The sequence below is a fragment of the Dama dama genome, chromosome 5 (genome assembly GCF_033118175.1).
Source record: "Dama dama isolate Ldn47 chromosome 5, ASM3311817v1, whole genome shotgun sequence".
Lineage (NCBI taxonomy): Eukaryota > Metazoa > Chordata > Mammalia > Artiodactyla > Cervidae > Dama > Dama dama.
The window spans coordinates 113,524,320-113,538,944 of NC_083685.1; the positions used below are offsets into that span (position 1 = coordinate 113,524,320).

Genomic DNA, 14,625 nt, shown 5'->3' on the forward strand with positions numbered 1-14,625 from the left:
ACAGCCAAAAAGAAAGAAAAAAAACCCTCAGACAAAAGTGCAACAGGGACTAAAACTAATACTCGTACATTAATAATGTGTTCATAGAAACATTATTTATAATACCCCAAAGGTGGAAACAACACAAATGTCCACTGATAGATGATTGGATTAAAAATGTGATATATACATACAATGGAATATTGCTCAGCCTTAAAAAGGAGTGAAATTTTGATATGGTCTACAACATAGATAATCCTTGAAAACATCCTAAGTGAAATAAACCAGACAAAAAGGATAGATATTGTATGATTCCACTTACATGAGTTACCTAGAATAAGCAAATTCACAGAAGACAGTAGAATAAAGTGGGGAGGAGGAAACATGGATACAAGAAAATAGATAGTAATGATGGGTAAACAAGACTGTGAATTAATACCACTAAATTAGTTACTTTAAATAGTTAAGAATGGTAAGTTTTATTTATATTTTACCACAATAAAAAAGACTGAAAAAGAAAAAAAGAAGCCACACACCAAAGGTACATACTGTTTGATTCCACTCGTACAAAATACAAAGCCAGAAAACTAACGTATGGTGGCAGAAATCAGAATAGTGACCACTCTTTGGAACTTAGTGGCTGGAAGAGGACTGAAGGGCCGTTCTGTGGTCATTTTCTGTTTCTTGATCTGAGTTCCGGTTCCACCGATGTGTTCAGTTGGTGAAAACTACCGAGCTCTTCGCTTTTGAGTTTGCCCGTCTGTATTATTTATACTTCAATCAATAGTTCACCGGAAAACAACAGCATCCCCCCCCACCCCGCCACAGAACGTCTTTAGAACAAATTTTAATTGCAAAAACCCTCTTGTAAGCTGAACCATTTTCCCCTTTCTTGGGGCTCCTGCTTTTCCCGTGCCCTAAGCCTGCAATGAATCTGTGCCTTCTTTGAAATGGTTTCTTGCCTTATTTACCAAGGTTCCACACTACCTGGGGCCGCATTCTGCGAGAACCGGACGGTGATTAAATTGTCATCTCGTCTAGCCCCGAGTTGAACTCTTGGAGGTCAGAAAGATCAGTCTCGGCTGATTCCGCTAACCCAGAGCTCAATGCGCAGACCAGTTGCAGACCAGTAATAAAACCAATTAGCCCGGGAGGCTTGGAGCAAGGCCGGAAGAAGAAAGTTGCGCAGAGGAAAAAGACGCTCTACTCTGCCCAGCGGTGCCAACCTGCTTGAACTTCCAGATGCGAAGCCACACCCCTTCCCCCAACACCTCCCCTAATTTCCTCCTGGCCCCACCCCTTAACCCTTGATTCCGTAAACCCCGCCCACTAGGCGTGGCTCTGCCCTGGGAGGACCAGGATCCCGCCAACCATAACTCCGCCCCTCCTTCCGCGAAGAGACCTGTCCCTTTTATTTAAAGAATACGTTTACGTAAGCCCGCTTTACGTAGATTTTCGTCATCATTGTAAGGCAGGGGGCGGAACTTCCTGTCTCTGGTTCTAACAGCTTCCGGGAGAAGCCGGAAGAGACCGTACCCTGGGTAGAAACGGGGCTAGCCAGCCCCTCCCCCGGCCTCTACGGAAAGGTGAGTCCACAGGTCGTCTTGGCGAAATCAAAACACTTATTCTGGCCGTTTCAGGTGAGGCCTTCCTTCCTTATCCAGGCGTATTACCCGTCCAGGCCCCCTTTAATTTCCCATGTTCCTCTGCGTACTCAAGCCCCGCCCCCAGTGTCCCAGCCCCGCCCCGAAGTTTGAGGGGTGTGGATGGTTTGTGACCCCCTCACTCGATTCTACCCCTCGCTGGCTGGAAGAAACGGGTTTGGGTACAGCAGTAGGAACTAGGCAGCCTTTTGGCTCGAGTGGCGCCACGGACCCCTCTCCAGCGCCGCGGGAATAGGATCGCCCAAACGCGGAGCCTTCGCGTCAGGAAAGGCAAGATCGGAGACCCCTCCTCACCGTGCCATCAGGGTCGCTCACAGGTTGAGGAGAGCAAAGGCCTCTGAGAAGGGAAACCTGGGGTCCTAACCGGTCCCTCTCCTCAAAAGTTCCCCGTGCCTGTGCCAGTCGTTTTTGCCTCTGTTCGCGGCAGTTTCCTTTTCTGTAAATCAGGGTTAATGACAACCTTCTTACCATCAGGGGTTAGTTGTGGGAGTGATAAATAATTGGTACTATTTGTTTACTAAACAATTGCAATGTGCCAGGCACTGTTCTAAGTATTTTGCTTCGATGATCTCCCGTCATCTTCAAAACAACCTTATGAGGTAGGTACTATTTTTAACCCCATTTTACTGATGAGAAAGCTGAGGCTCTAAGAAAATTGAGGTTATAGAGCTAGTAAGAGGCAAGACGAAGGTTATAATTAGTTTTGGGGTTTCTGTTTTTGTTTTCCTGACTCCAGGGCCCACGTATCAAATTAGGAGGTGAAAAACTATTCACATGTTGGTATGTTCCACAAATATTTTTTGAGCAACTGTTACGGGATTATGCTGGGCACTGTGGTTCATAGAGAAATACATGTGATCTTTCAGGAGTTTAGTGGAGAGATGGGCGGGTAGATAAGTCACTGTGAGAACAATCAGTTTATGATAATCATCAGACTGCATTTGCCCAAGGACAGCTGTGAAAGCAGCAGATTCTCCAAGGGAAGGAGGTGCTCCAAAGAGCAAACAGAGATCCTTCCTACCTTTCTAAGGAACTGTCAAGGAAGAACACATTGCAGGAAGGGAGATTGCAATATGGGCTGTGGGAGCCATTTTGGAATCTTCTAAACCAGTTTCATGCAAGTAGTGGTTTTGTAGTTGTGAGCCTATGGTCACCTAGGAGGGTGGTGTTTCTGGTGTCTGTCCTGCTTTGCTGCCAGAAGAATTTCAGAGGAGACACACACAGTGTCTGCTGATGGTCCCTACAGAGGTGTCCCTTTGGGGTGGTCTGACTTTGCTCTTGATAAGTTGATTTTCTTTGGCTCTTGACATCTGGATTTCGATCCATGATTCAATGAGAGTGGGTTCAAATGACACAATCTGGCAAGAGTGGCTCTACTGTGCCTCCTAAGGAACTCCCAAATAAAATACTCCAGGCTTTTTTGGTCCCTCTGAGGCCACCTTAGAGGCATCTCAGGGGAGCACAGTTGCTTTACCAAGAGAGAGAAATCCTAGAGAAACTCAGGGCTCAAAGCAGCAAATGTTTTTCCCCATCTCCCAAAAAAGCAACAGACAGTAACAGCAGCAGCAACGAAGCTGTAATGTTTTCCTGATGATCCATGCTTATTGGGGGGTTGGAATGTGAGAGAGGAAGGGTGTGGAACCTGAAAGCCAGCATTTCACAGTAGAGGCAAAGAGTAAATCCTTAGCTATAGATTTGGGGTCCAGAGTTAGGTTTGTGTCTCTGGGATACTGAACTGCATTTTCTTTCAGGGCCAGGGCAGTTAGAACCTAAACAAACAAGAAAGCTGGTTGCAGTCTCTCATGCCCTGCTGATACTGTCCCCCTTTGTTTCTGCAGTGTGGACCCAGTCAGCACCCAGGCCATGGAGCTCTCTGATGTCACCCTTATTGAGGGTGTGGGTAATGAGGTGACTGTGGTGGCAGGTGTGGTGGTGCTGATTCTAGCCTTGGTCCTAGCTTGGCTCTCTACCTACGTAGCAGACAGCGGTAGCAACCAGCTCCTGGGCACTATTGTGTCAGCTGGCGACACATCCGTCCTTCACCTGGGGCATGTGGACCATCTGGTAGCGGGCCAAGGCACCCCAGAGCCAACTGAACTCCCCCATCCATCAGAGGGTAATGATGAGAAGGCTGAAGAGGCTGGCGAAGGAGGGGGAGACCCCACAGGGGAACCTGGAGCTGGGGGCGGTGTTGAGCCCAGCCTCGAGCATCTGCTTGACATCCAAGGCCTGCCCAAAAGACAAGCAGGCCCAGGAAACAGCAGTCTGGAGGCACCTGTGAGATCAGAGGATAGCACCTGCTTGCCTCCCAGCCCCAGCCTCATCAGCGTGCGGCTCAAATTCCTCAATGACACGGAGGAGCTGGCTGTGGCCAGGCCAGAGGATACCGTGGGTGCTCTGAAGAGGTACGTGGGCTGGGAAGTGTCAAGTGCAGCCCCTATGGGGCAGGCGGGGGAATCCTTCCTTAGAAACCCACCCTGCAATTTTCCCCCACCCCCCCAGCACCTTGTCTTTTGGCCTTCTCATTCCTCGCCCTCTGTCTTTCCTTGTGTCTCACCCTCACAGTAAATACTTCCCTGGACAGGAGAGCCAGATGAAACTGATCTACCAGGGCCGCCTGCTGCAGGACCCAGCCCGCACACTGCGTTCCCTGAACATTACCGACAACTGTGTGATTCACTGTCACCGCTCACCCCCTGGGTCAGCTGTTGCAGGCCCCTCAAGCTCCCTGGCCCCCTCGGCCACTGAGCCACCCAGCCTCGGCGTCAGTGTGGGCAGCCTCATGGTGCCTGTGTTTGTGGTGCTGCTGGGTGTGGTCTGGTACTTCCGTATCAATTACCGCCAGTTCTTCACAGCACCTGCCACAGTCTCCCTCGTGGGGGTCACTGTCTTCTTCAGCTTCCTAGTATTTGGGATGTATGGACGATAAGGACCACAGGGAGAAAATGAAAGGCATGGTTTTCCTCCTTTATGGCCTCCCCCCATTCCTGGCCAGAGCTGGGCCCAAGGGCCTGGGAGGGAGGGGTGGAAAGGATGTGGTGGGCCCTCCTCCACAGGACTCAGGAGCCAGGCATGGGCATTCCCCTCACGTCCATGAGGGGACAGACATTCCCTCTGTGCAAGCACAACTCAGGTAGAAATGAGAATGTCATCTTCCTTCACTACTAAGGTCCTAAAGTTCAGAACTGAGCTGGTGGCCCAGCTCAACAGGGAGCCAGGGCTCTGAGGATTCCCTCCCAGCCGTGGCCCTAGCTCTTTCCATTATCCTGCATGTCTGCTCCTCTGCCCCCAGGGCTGCCTGCCAGGGCAGCTCAGCATGGCCCCAGCATTTCTGTAGGAAACCTGGAGTCTCTCTGGGTTTCCTAGTGGAACATCCTTCTTTTGAGCCTAAAATACAGGCAGGAGTGAAGTTTGTGTCAGCTTTCCCTGTGGGCACCTGGCCGCCTCTACCTTCTCCCTCCACCCCTTAGCAGGAATAGGGTGTTCTCTGTGTTCTGGACAGTTTCCAGTGTTCTCCCTTTTTCTCAAAGCACTTTGCTTATATTCTTTTTTTTTTCTTTAAATAGTCCTTTATAGAGCTCAGTCAGGAAGGGGACTGGGGCACAAAGCCAAGCCCCCAGCACCGGGAGAGGCCAGGCCACAGCTGCTGCTACCCTAGGCCTAAGGCTGTAAGCAAGAGGCAGTTCTGGCTGCCAGCCAGTGTCCTACCCTGCCCAGCCCCAAGGACAGCTCTGGGTAGGGAGCACTGGGCCCCAGGCTCTTGCTCTGGGGCTCTTGGATGGAGGGTCAGTATCTGTGACTGAATAAAGTTCCATTCTGTGGCTGTGGAGTCTGCTGTGACATGAAGAAAACGCTGGTTGCTCTGCCCCCAGCAACATGGGAATGAGGGTGGGCAGGCCGGGCTACCAACGGGAGATGCAGTTTATTTACACCAGCAGCCATGGGGGCAGGGGGAATACACAGCGTTTACAAAGTTAGCTACCTGTACAGGATGGATTACATATGCAAAAATAAAAATCTCAAGACCACAGGACAGCGTGAGCCCCACCCCCCTCCCCCAATGACCCCAGCATGCGGTAATGCCAGGCGGGTGGCCCCTGGGCATGCGGGGGGGAGTGATGCATGGAAGGAAAAGCCACCGGCCATGGAAATTAGTACAGAACCCCCCCACACACTCAGACACATGATAGGATACAGGGTGGACGACACCTAGCCGGGGTGGGAAGGATGGGAATTGAAACCCACACAGCCTGCTGTTAGAGGGAAGGGAGTGGGGAGCTCCTAGCCCCTGTTCAACTACATGGTAGGGGGGCACACTCTCCCCAGAAGGAAGGGGGTTTGCTCCCTCAGGGTCCCTGCTGGACCAAGCCCATCTCTAACCCAGCCTGGGCAGGGGGCTCTGCCCTGAGGGCGGGCCAAGGAACAATAGGGAAGTGGATGTGGACAAACCAGTTCCCAAACTACTTCCCACTTCTCCCTCCTCCAACCAGAAGGGGGAAACGGAGAGGCCAGAGGGGAAAGGGTGTATTAGGGCCTGAGCTGCAACTGCCTCTCAGAAGGGAGAGTGGCCTGCGGCCTTCCTCCCTCCACCTCCAGCCCGCTCCCAGGTCTTCATCTGGGAGCGGGCTGGAGGCTGACTGAGATCCTCCTTGCCCTCTGGCCTCCCCGTGGAGGGAGAAGGCTGTGGAGGGGTGAGAACGGAGGAGTCCAGGCCCCAGGCTTTATTCTAACTCCTGCCAAAATCTGTTTGGCTTTTTAAAAAATAATCATAATTCTTGGGTTAAAAATCAATTTGTAACCAGGCGTCAGCCACAATCAGAGCCACCCCAGGGGGAGATTGGGGTTCCAGACAGGGTACTGCAGCCCCATCTCTTGTTCCCTTAACCCTCTAGGGTCCCTAACCCAGATCAGTCCGGTCAGTCCTGGGTACTAACTACCCAAATGTGGGATGGCTCCTTCTGGAAGGAGGGCAGGGGTCACGTCCAGCGAGTGCCAGAGAACACGGTTCAGGGTCAGCTCCATCCCTGGGGCCATCAGTTCTGCTCCCAACCTGGACTGCAGTCCTCCAGCTCGGTTCCTGGGAGCGATGGTGCCCGCGTGGAGGTTGAATGATACATCTCTTCAGGATGTAGACCAGGCAGGTGGGCACACTGGCACGACAGTCCCGCAGGGGGGCACTGCCCAGGCATGGCACCCCACCCCCTCCGCTGACAGCCAAGAACACGGAGACCACCCTCTCTTCCCGCCCCACTCCTCGCAAGGGGGGAGAGGTAAAAGATCAGGATTTTCCTCAGAGCCCCAAACCACAAGTACAGAATAAATAACTTAAAAGCGGCAAAAGGAAGGGGAGACAGGGCAGGCTTTGGAGGCAGGAGCATCGAGAGAGGAACTGGAGCTGGTCAAGGTGAAAGAGGGGGGGTGGCAAGCAGCAGTTGGGAACTTGGGCTGCCCCGGGAGGGCAGTGGGGCAGGGTAGGCAGGAGGAACATGGGGCCACCCCAGGAGGGTGAGGCTGGGCCCCTTCCTGGGGCAGGGAATGAGGTAAGAAAACATTTCAAATAAAGCAGCACCTCACCTTGGGGCCCCACTCCTCGCCAGCCCTGGGTCAGGGAGGAGAGGTAGGGGGGGAGTCATCCTGATACACAGCTCCCTCTTCCTACCCTCCCCGTGCCCGTTCCTTGAAGCTGTAGAGGCTGGAGGCCCTTTCCTGGCACCCAACAACAAAAGGACAGCTCCTGCTGCCAAGGAGGCCCCCGGGGACTGAGGGGAAAGGGCTGCCCCTGTGAGGGGCAGGGAAGGCGGCGCTAGTTTAGGACGCCTACCTCAGCAGACAGCTCGCCATGCCTGCCTCCCCCTGGGATGGGGGCTTTTGATAAGATTCTGCACACAGACAGGACACGCCCAGCCCTGTCCCTCAGCTCCAAGCACCGGACCCATTCACATTGCTGAGGGCAGCTGGGGGAGGCCCCCTCCAGGCTCAGCTTCCAACCCACGGCCTCCCGGGTAGCCACGATGCTCCTCGGCAGGGCTTAGTCCAGTTCCTGGGGTGGGGGGGCGGCAGTGCCCTGGCACAGTGCCCAGGTCAGGCCCCTGGCCTAGCTGGACATCCAGTAACTCACAGAATAAATAGGAAAACCGCCTCCCCACCAAACTTATGTCCAAGGCATAATATGTCCAGGTCTGAGTCCTGCACGCTGAGGGCTCGTGCTCCATCGCAGAAGACCCTGACACCCCCCAGGGGTGCATAATTGGATCCTCTGCCTGCCTCGCCCACCAAGCTTCCCAAGCCCAAACCCCCAGCAGCCGTCCATTTGCCAGGCTGTGCCGCCTGGGTGGGGGTCGGGAGAGACGGCTCTGCTCAGCCAAAGGCTATCCCCTTGTACCCAAGTCAGTTGATGTCATCGTAGATGCTGGGCGTCGGGGGCGCCGGTGGCTTTGGCTTTTTCTTCTTGTTGGAGCCCAGGCTGGAGGCAGTCCCTACCAGGCTCAGATGGGATTTCTTTTTCTTGGTTTTCCGTGACTCGGAACTGTTGGTACCTGAAGAGGAAAGCAGCAAAAGGGTTGAGAGGAGGGTTGTGGCAGGGGAACGCAAGGTCCCCCCGCACGCCGCTTCAGGCAGAGAGCCCCTGGGGCCTGGCTGTCTCACTTACCTAGACCCCACCCCTGATTCTCACTCGTCTTGGAGGAGCCTGAATCAGAGGGTGAGAGATCAGAGGAGCCGTCCCACTGAAGCCGGCTGATCAGGGCCTGGCTGTCAGTCATGTCGAAGCTGTCATTATCCAGGGAACTCTCCACCTCTGGAAGGACACTGGGGAGGAAGAGGTCAGAGAAGCGCTTCAGGGATGCTAGCCATCACCCTCACCTTCCCCAACCCACCACCCTTCCTGGAGGGTCACTCACGCTGAGGGTCCAAGGAAATAAATCCGCACAGCTCGCCGCTGCTCATCTGTATGCTGAGGGCAGCGTAGGGACCTGGCAGGGAGAGAGTGATCAGACCCTGACAAGGCAGGGAGGGTCTGAGGAACACAGGCGGAGCCCCTCCCCTCAGCAGAGGCGGGAGGGATGGACAGACAGGGAAGGGATGAATGAAGAGGCCCCAGATTGTGGCCTAAGGCCTAGAGGAGGGGAGGGGGAGGGTGGGAGTCCCGTTGCTCAAGTCCAAGGTACTCCCGACCCGTGCCCAGGGTGAGGGCGCCGGAGGGCCCCCTGGCCCCCTTCCTAGGTTCTGAGCTCACCTTGTGCACATCTTCTTGGTGTGTTCAGAAATCACCCCACATTGCTGGAAGAGGAATATAAGCTGAAAGGAGGGACAGGGGAAGCCTATTCTATAGCCACTAGACACTCTCTTCTGTACAAATGCTAGACTGTGTGCTCAGAAATGGCCCCAGGGCGTCCATGGCAGACAGTCCCAGACCACACTAGCTAGGAAACCTAATTCAAGAGAGAGACCTAGATGCCCTCACTGCTGTGTCACCAGCCTCTTCCAGGGCCTTGACCACTGCCTGTGGCTCTGCCTGCTCCCAAGGGCTTCCCCCCTTCTCTGATCCCTCACCGTGGTGAGCAGGCTGCGCAGCTCCTCTGGCCCCAGGGTCTCGTAGCTGATCCCAGTTGAGTTGTTATACTGGGTGAGAACCAGAGGTACAGGTTAGAGGAGGGATGGCCAAAGAAGGGAGGGTGGGGGTGTGGAGTCAGTCCCTCTCACCCCCCCCTCAGTCACAAGGCCTTAAGATTGCCCGCAGTTTTCCAACAGTTTCTTCCACCCCAACTGCACCAGGGTAAGGAATTAGGACCCACAAAGAACATGAATACCCAAGACCTAAACACTCCATCTAGTTAGTGTTCTGATCCCCACTTGTCCAAGCCCACCCAACTCACAACGAGGCAAATACTGAGAGGGAATCTACGAGGGGTAGCCCCTACTCACCTTAAAAGGATCCGAATTGCTAAGTTCCCCTGAAGAAGAAAAAAGAAGGGGAAGGGTGTTTGATGCAGAGGTACAGACAGAGAACCCTGAAAATAACCAGAGAGGAAGTGGGGGTGATAGAAGGATCACAGGCCCTCCCTCGATCCCCCTGCCCCTCCACCTCCACCCTCCAGCAACAAGTCCCAGAAGACATAGTTAGAATCACTCCCATTGTTCCAGCCCCACTTACCATTTTTGTGTTTTAAAGACTTGGATCTTCGAGGGGAATTGGGGTTCTGGAATGGGAGATACCATAGCTTTGGGGAAAGGGTAACGATAAGGGGGAGCCGAGAACCCAGGGAAGGAAAAAAGATTTGACAAAGAAACATCCTCAAATTCCTACTCTTCCCCACCAGTAAGAGGCCCTTCACCCATACTCCCTCCTCCCACCCACCCCCCCCACCCCGGGCCTCTGCTGCCCTCCTGCCCACCAGACACCCTTAGCCCTGAACCCAGAGAGGTACCCAGTGACCTCAGACTTGAGTCAAGACACCCGAGGACTCCCTGCCCAAAGGGGAGGGTATCTGTCCTTGGCCCAAATCTCCCTCATGCTTGCCCCGGCTCTCACCTTGTCTGATTTTCTCTTCTTGGCTGTGTAGGACAAAAGGGTAAAGGGCAGGGTCACTTTAAGTTCCCAATCTAAGGGCACCTAAAGAAAAGTTACAAAGCTACACTCTCCTCCCTCATTCAGGATAACAACTTGTGACTGTTACACACCCAATTCCCGTCTGCCTGCCTCACCCCAATGGCCCTCCCAATTCCCCAGATGCCCAAACACCTTTCTTCTCTGAGCCATAGGACCAGTCGTTGTCATTGATGTCATCATTATCCTCTTGGTCACTCTCTGACTTGTTCATGTTGTTGCTATTGGCAATCCTGCCGAGAAGAGGGAAAAGGAAGGGTCAAGGCTGCCATCTCTCTCTGCCCCTGACTTCAGACGTACAGGGGAGCGTCTGGGGCCAGGCACGACCCACCCTCTATACCCTCCAAATGTCCCGGGGCGGGGGGGATCTCCACCATGGGATGGGCTGTGAAAGATGGGCACTCTGGTTCTAGCAGAGGGAGAAGCCCTCACCGGCGGTTGGCGATTCGGCTGCTGTTCCGACCCATTCCTAGGCACTTCTCCAGGTGGGGAGCAAAACGGGAGGCGGCAATGCTGCGGCTGCAATTGGGGCAAACACACTCCTTGCTCTTCCACTGGTTGAAAACCTGTCCAAAGATGTCCAAACCCGGCTGGTCCACGATCTCTGGGGACAGGAGAGACGTAGCGATCAGGGCAGGCAAGGGACGCTTACCTCTCATTCCCACCCACAGCCCTGTGGCCTCTTCAGAGCCCCTGCCTAAGCTCCCAGGAGCTCCAGGTTCTACCTCTGGTGTGGCTGCTGAAGGAGGACCCTCCAAAGCACTCCCAGGGCAGGGCTAGGCTGCTCTCCTTCAACCCTGACGCTCACCAAAATCCTTCATGCTCTCAGGGTCCGTGTCGTCCAGGAAGAAGTAGCCACACTTGACAGCCCGGTGTACCTCAAAGCAGAATCCCAAACAAGAATCCTCGACCAGGTCCGCGTATATCTCCTGAGCGATGGCCTGGGCCCAGGGGAGAACATCCAGGGTCACAAGAGTCACAGTCCCATGGACAGAGGGCAACTCTCACCAACCAAATCTCCTGCCAATTCGCTCTGGCCAAAAATAAAGCTTCCTTTGCCATTTTTCCCCATCTTGACTTTGAGTTCTTTCTTCTTCTGGATCCTTGGGCCTTCTTAGCTGGCTCTTCCCTTTACAGAACAAGGCTGACTACCCAAATTCCTCTCTGGTGTGGATGCCAGATATAGCGAAGAAGAGACATCAAGAGAAAGAACTGGAGGCACACGTGGGGGAGCCCTCACCTCTAGTTTGCTGTTATCCAGGCCAGACAAAGACATTTCCTCCATTTTCATTTGTGAACTCTTGTGGAGACGGTGCTCTGACTGCTCATAGCACAGCGGGCGGCAACACGGCTGCACACATGGGGGGGGGGGGGGATGTTGGTGTGAGTCCAAGGCACCTCCAATGGCTGCCACCTCCCCATCGCACCTCGCTGCCCAGAGCTTTAATGGTGGCATCAGGATCTACCTCTCCCTAGGGCCTCGGTTAAGTCTGCATGGTCCTGCAGGGCCTGAAACCCAAGGGCGGCCTAGTCCTTCCCAGGCCTGAACTCAGGCCCTGGACTCTTACTGCCAATCAGAGTCTGGGTCTACAGGAGGCAGCAGCTCACCCCAGGTTCCCAAAACTCAAACCCCTCTTCCATACCCATGGTGCAATGCAGCAGGGGGAGGAGAAGGAACTCTAAGGCCTCAAAGCAAACCCACAGGGTGTGGCAAAGAACTGCACAGACTCCTAAATACACTCCCCCCCCCCTTCCAGGCTCTCCTCAGAGTCACCTCTGCTTTCAGCCAGGATGTCCACTTGGGGGGGTACTGCTACCAGAAGTAGGAATGGCCCTAGGACCCTACAACCTTCACCCCACTCTGTCTTCCCTTGAAATAAGCCTGCCACTGCAGACGGAGAGCAGAGCCCACAGAAACCTAGAGCTAAAAGGGCATCCTAGCCACCATGAGCAAGAAAGAGGAGGTAGAATCCGGTGGGATGGCATGCCAGGAGTGGGCACTCCCCTTACCTGTTCTTCTTTGAGATAACCACCCTCCCTCCCTCAGGACCAGCCCGGAAGTCTCTCCAAGAGCCCCAAAGTCCAGGAATCCCCACCAAAGGATTCAGAAACAGAGCACACAGTCCGGGGCCCCTCTGAACGGTGGGTACGAGTTTAAGGAGCTGCCGGCCTAGAGTGGGGTGGGGACTGACAAACGAGCCGGGGGCACTGGGGAGGGTAGGAGGCCGGGCCTCGGCTCTTCCCCCGTCCCTGCGGCACTGCTGCTGCATCATACCGACTGGGGGGAGGAGAGCCGAGTCGCCGGAGGCCGGCGCCGGTCCGGGACAGACCGACCCCTAGAGAGTGGGCAGAGTGGGACACGTCCCGGCCCCTCTTCTTCCCCGCCCGCCGACAGCCCCGGCCGGCCGGGGAGAGGAGTCCGGGAGGGTGTCTCTATTGTCCCGGGGGCTGGGGCCTGGCTCCCTAACAAAGGCCCCGCGCCCCCTCCCCGGCCGGCCCTGCCCCGCCCAGGGGGGACCCAGACAGGGGGAGAGCTAGGGGCCCCGGCCGGGCCGGGAAGCCGGGGGAAGCCGGGCGTTTCCGCGTCGGCCCGGGGGGAGGGGAAGGGGCGCTGACCCAGACCTGGGGGGAGGGGGCCCAAGCCCCGCCTCGGGCCCCGCCCCCCGCCCCCCACAGGCCCCTCCCCCGTCCCCGTCTCCGTCCCGTACTCACCCCGCCCGGGGGGCCGCGCCGGGGCCCGGCGGCCTCTCAGGGCCGCGTCCTCCGGCGGCGGCGGCGGCGGCGGCTGCTCCGGAGCCCCATGTCCGTCGGTCCGTCCTCGCCTCTCCCCGGGGCCCAGGGCCCGGGGCCGGGGGGTCGGGCCGCCCCCCCGCCTCGCCGCCTCACCGGGCGGCCATGGCCCCTTCCCCTCCCTTCTCGTCCCGTCGCCGCCTCCTCCTCCTCACCTCACCCCGCCCGCGCGCAGTCCGCGCGCCGTCCGCGCGCCCCTCCCCCCGCCCCCCACTCCAGCCCGCCTCTCCCGGGCGGGGGGTGCGGCGCGAGCCCGGAGCGCGCGCGCGTGCCGCGACCGGAGGATGGATGGATGGAGCGAGCGAGAACGCGAGCGTGCGCGCGCGCGCCCCTCTCCCCCTCCCTTCGCGCGGGCGCGAGGCCAAGCGCGAGCGCGCTCCAACCTCCTCCTCTTCCTCCTCCCGCCCCTCCTCAACACCCCGCCCCCGCCCTCCCTTCCTCTTCCTTCTTTCGCTTTCGCGCGCCCAGCGACTGCTCGCGCCTGCTAGAAGGGCCCGAGCGCGTGCATCTGCCCGGCGGCCGCAGCTCGGCAGCATTTGCTCCAGGGGGCGGGGACCGGGCGGGGAGGAGGGGCGCCACGCCGCCGTCCAAAGTACCGGCGGACGGGGACGGGGGCGGGGATATGGGCGGGGCCTTCGGGAGCCACCTCGGCCAATCGCCGTCTTGCCTAGGCCCGGCCGGCCCAATAGGATTTCGGTGGGTGGAGCGGCGTTCAAGGTGAGGTGCGCGGTGCGCTGGGGGCGGAGACGTTGTGCCGTCCCGGCCGGCTCCGGGGCGGGGGCAGCGGGTGGCGTCGAAAGAGAGCGCCGGCTTCCAGCCGCGCCTGGGACGCCTTCCGGCCTAGGCTCCCCCGCCCTTCCCTCCGGGCTCCCGGCTCTTTTACCCCCAGCGCCACCACCCCGGAGTTTACTTATGTGGAGAAGCCAGAGTTGAAGTGGGACGCAGTTATCACCTCAGGGCGGAAAACCGAGGGGCCTCGTCCGCGCCTCGGTTCTCCGTGTTTCTGGGCTGATCTCAGCCCACTCCGGGCCTCAGAACCAACAGACGCCCTAGATGAGGGTCCTCCGCTGAGGGCGGAGGCTGAACTGTGCCATTCTGAGCGGAGTGCCCTCCCCGCCCTCATCCTAATTTAGATCCCACACCTGCTCGCCTTTCCTGCTTCCGGAACCCACGCTGGACCCCCCCCACCTCTCCTCTCCTTAGCCTGCCAGGCAGTGGCCAGACCCTTCCTCAGACCCAGTTCTTCTCCCCTATGTGTACCCATATCCGCGCGCTCTCACAGTCCCTCTTCTGGAGCAAAGAGCCTTTCCCAGCCGCAGTAGATGCCTAGACCGGCGCTGCCGTTTCGGTTACTCTATGTCTGGAGTCCTGGAACGGGTGTATGACAGCCCTCTTCCCGCAGAAGATGAGTTTAAATGAAGAAAGCGTTAAATCTTTGCTTTGGGACCATCATTGACTCTTTAATCTTCGGCAAGCATTTATTGAGGCCCTAGTCCTAAGTGGTTAAGACCAGGAATCATCTGAATTCAAATCTGTGGACGTGACAAATGAACTTGAGCAAATGAGCTCTCTGTTGCCTCGCTTTCC

The 14,625-nt window shown here is 56.6% G+C and overlaps 2 protein-coding genes and 1 long non-coding RNA gene across 16 annotated transcripts; 2 read left to right on the forward strand and 1 right to left on the reverse strand.

Moving 5' to 3' along the window:
- Window positions 1-1,421: 1,421 nt before the first annotated feature.
- Window positions 1,422-5,466, forward strand: TMUB2 (transmembrane and ubiquitin like domain containing 2). 7 transcript variants are annotated; one of them, XM_061144219.1, is made up of 4 exons: window positions 1,487-1,565; window positions 2,380-2,423; window positions 3,482-4,048; window positions 4,209-5,466. In XM_061144219.1, exons 3-4 carry the CDS (start codon window positions 3,507-3,509, stop codon window positions 4,570-4,572), a joined length of 906 nt encoding a protein of 301 aa, XP_061000202.1. In that variant the 5' UTR covers window positions 1,487-1,565; window positions 2,380-2,423; window positions 3,482-3,506; the 3' UTR covers window positions 4,573-5,466. The 7 variants fall into 7 exon arrangements, with proteins under 7 accessions (XP_061000198.1, XP_061000202.1, XP_061000200.1 ...); XM_061144213.1 differs by lacking the exon at window positions 2,380-2,423 and adding an exon at window positions 2,183-2,242 and having other exon boundaries at window positions 1,525-1,565; XM_061144214.1 differs by lacking the exons at window positions 1,487-1,565; window positions 2,380-2,423 and adding exons at window positions 1,601-1,619; window positions 2,183-2,242.
- An 80-nt stretch (window positions 5,467-5,546) lies between these two features.
- ATXN7L3 (ataxin 7 like 3) lies at window positions 5,547-13,032 on the reverse strand. Of its 7 annotated transcripts, none has more exons than XM_061144206.1 (13): window positions 12,961-13,032; window positions 11,489-11,599; window positions 11,057-11,189; window positions 10,681-10,852; window positions 10,384-10,481; window positions 10,174-10,196; window positions 9,796-9,862; window positions 9,567-9,595; window positions 9,195-9,263; window positions 8,878-8,939; window positions 8,543-8,614; window positions 8,293-8,450; window positions 5,547-8,179 (listed from the first exon to the last, which is right to left on the reverse strand). In XM_061144206.1, the coding sequence occupies exons 2-13, from the start codon at window positions 11,537-11,539 to the stop codon at window positions 8,031-8,033; spliced, it is 1,083 nt and encodes a 360-aa protein (XP_061000189.1). In that variant the 5' UTR covers window positions 11,540-11,599; window positions 12,961-13,032; the 3' UTR covers window positions 5,547-8,030. The 7 variants fall into 7 exon arrangements, with proteins under 7 accessions (XP_061000189.1, XP_061000191.1, XP_061000194.1 ...); XM_061144208.1 differs by lacking the exon at window positions 12,961-13,032 and adding an exon at window positions 12,524-12,827; XM_061144211.1 differs by lacking the exon at window positions 12,961-13,032 and adding an exon at window positions 12,259-12,393 and having other exon boundaries at window positions 8,878-8,921; window positions 9,796-9,841.
- LOC133057572 (uncharacterized) lies at window positions 12,080-14,625 on the forward strand. Of its 2 annotated transcripts, none has more exons than XR_009693048.1 (3): window positions 12,080-12,212; window positions 12,296-12,390; window positions 14,321-14,625. It is a non-coding gene; the product is annotated as an uncharacterized LOC133057572 (long non-coding RNA). The 2 variants fall into 2 exon arrangements; XR_009693049.1 differs by lacking the exon at window positions 14,321-14,625 and adding an exon at window positions 14,172-14,305.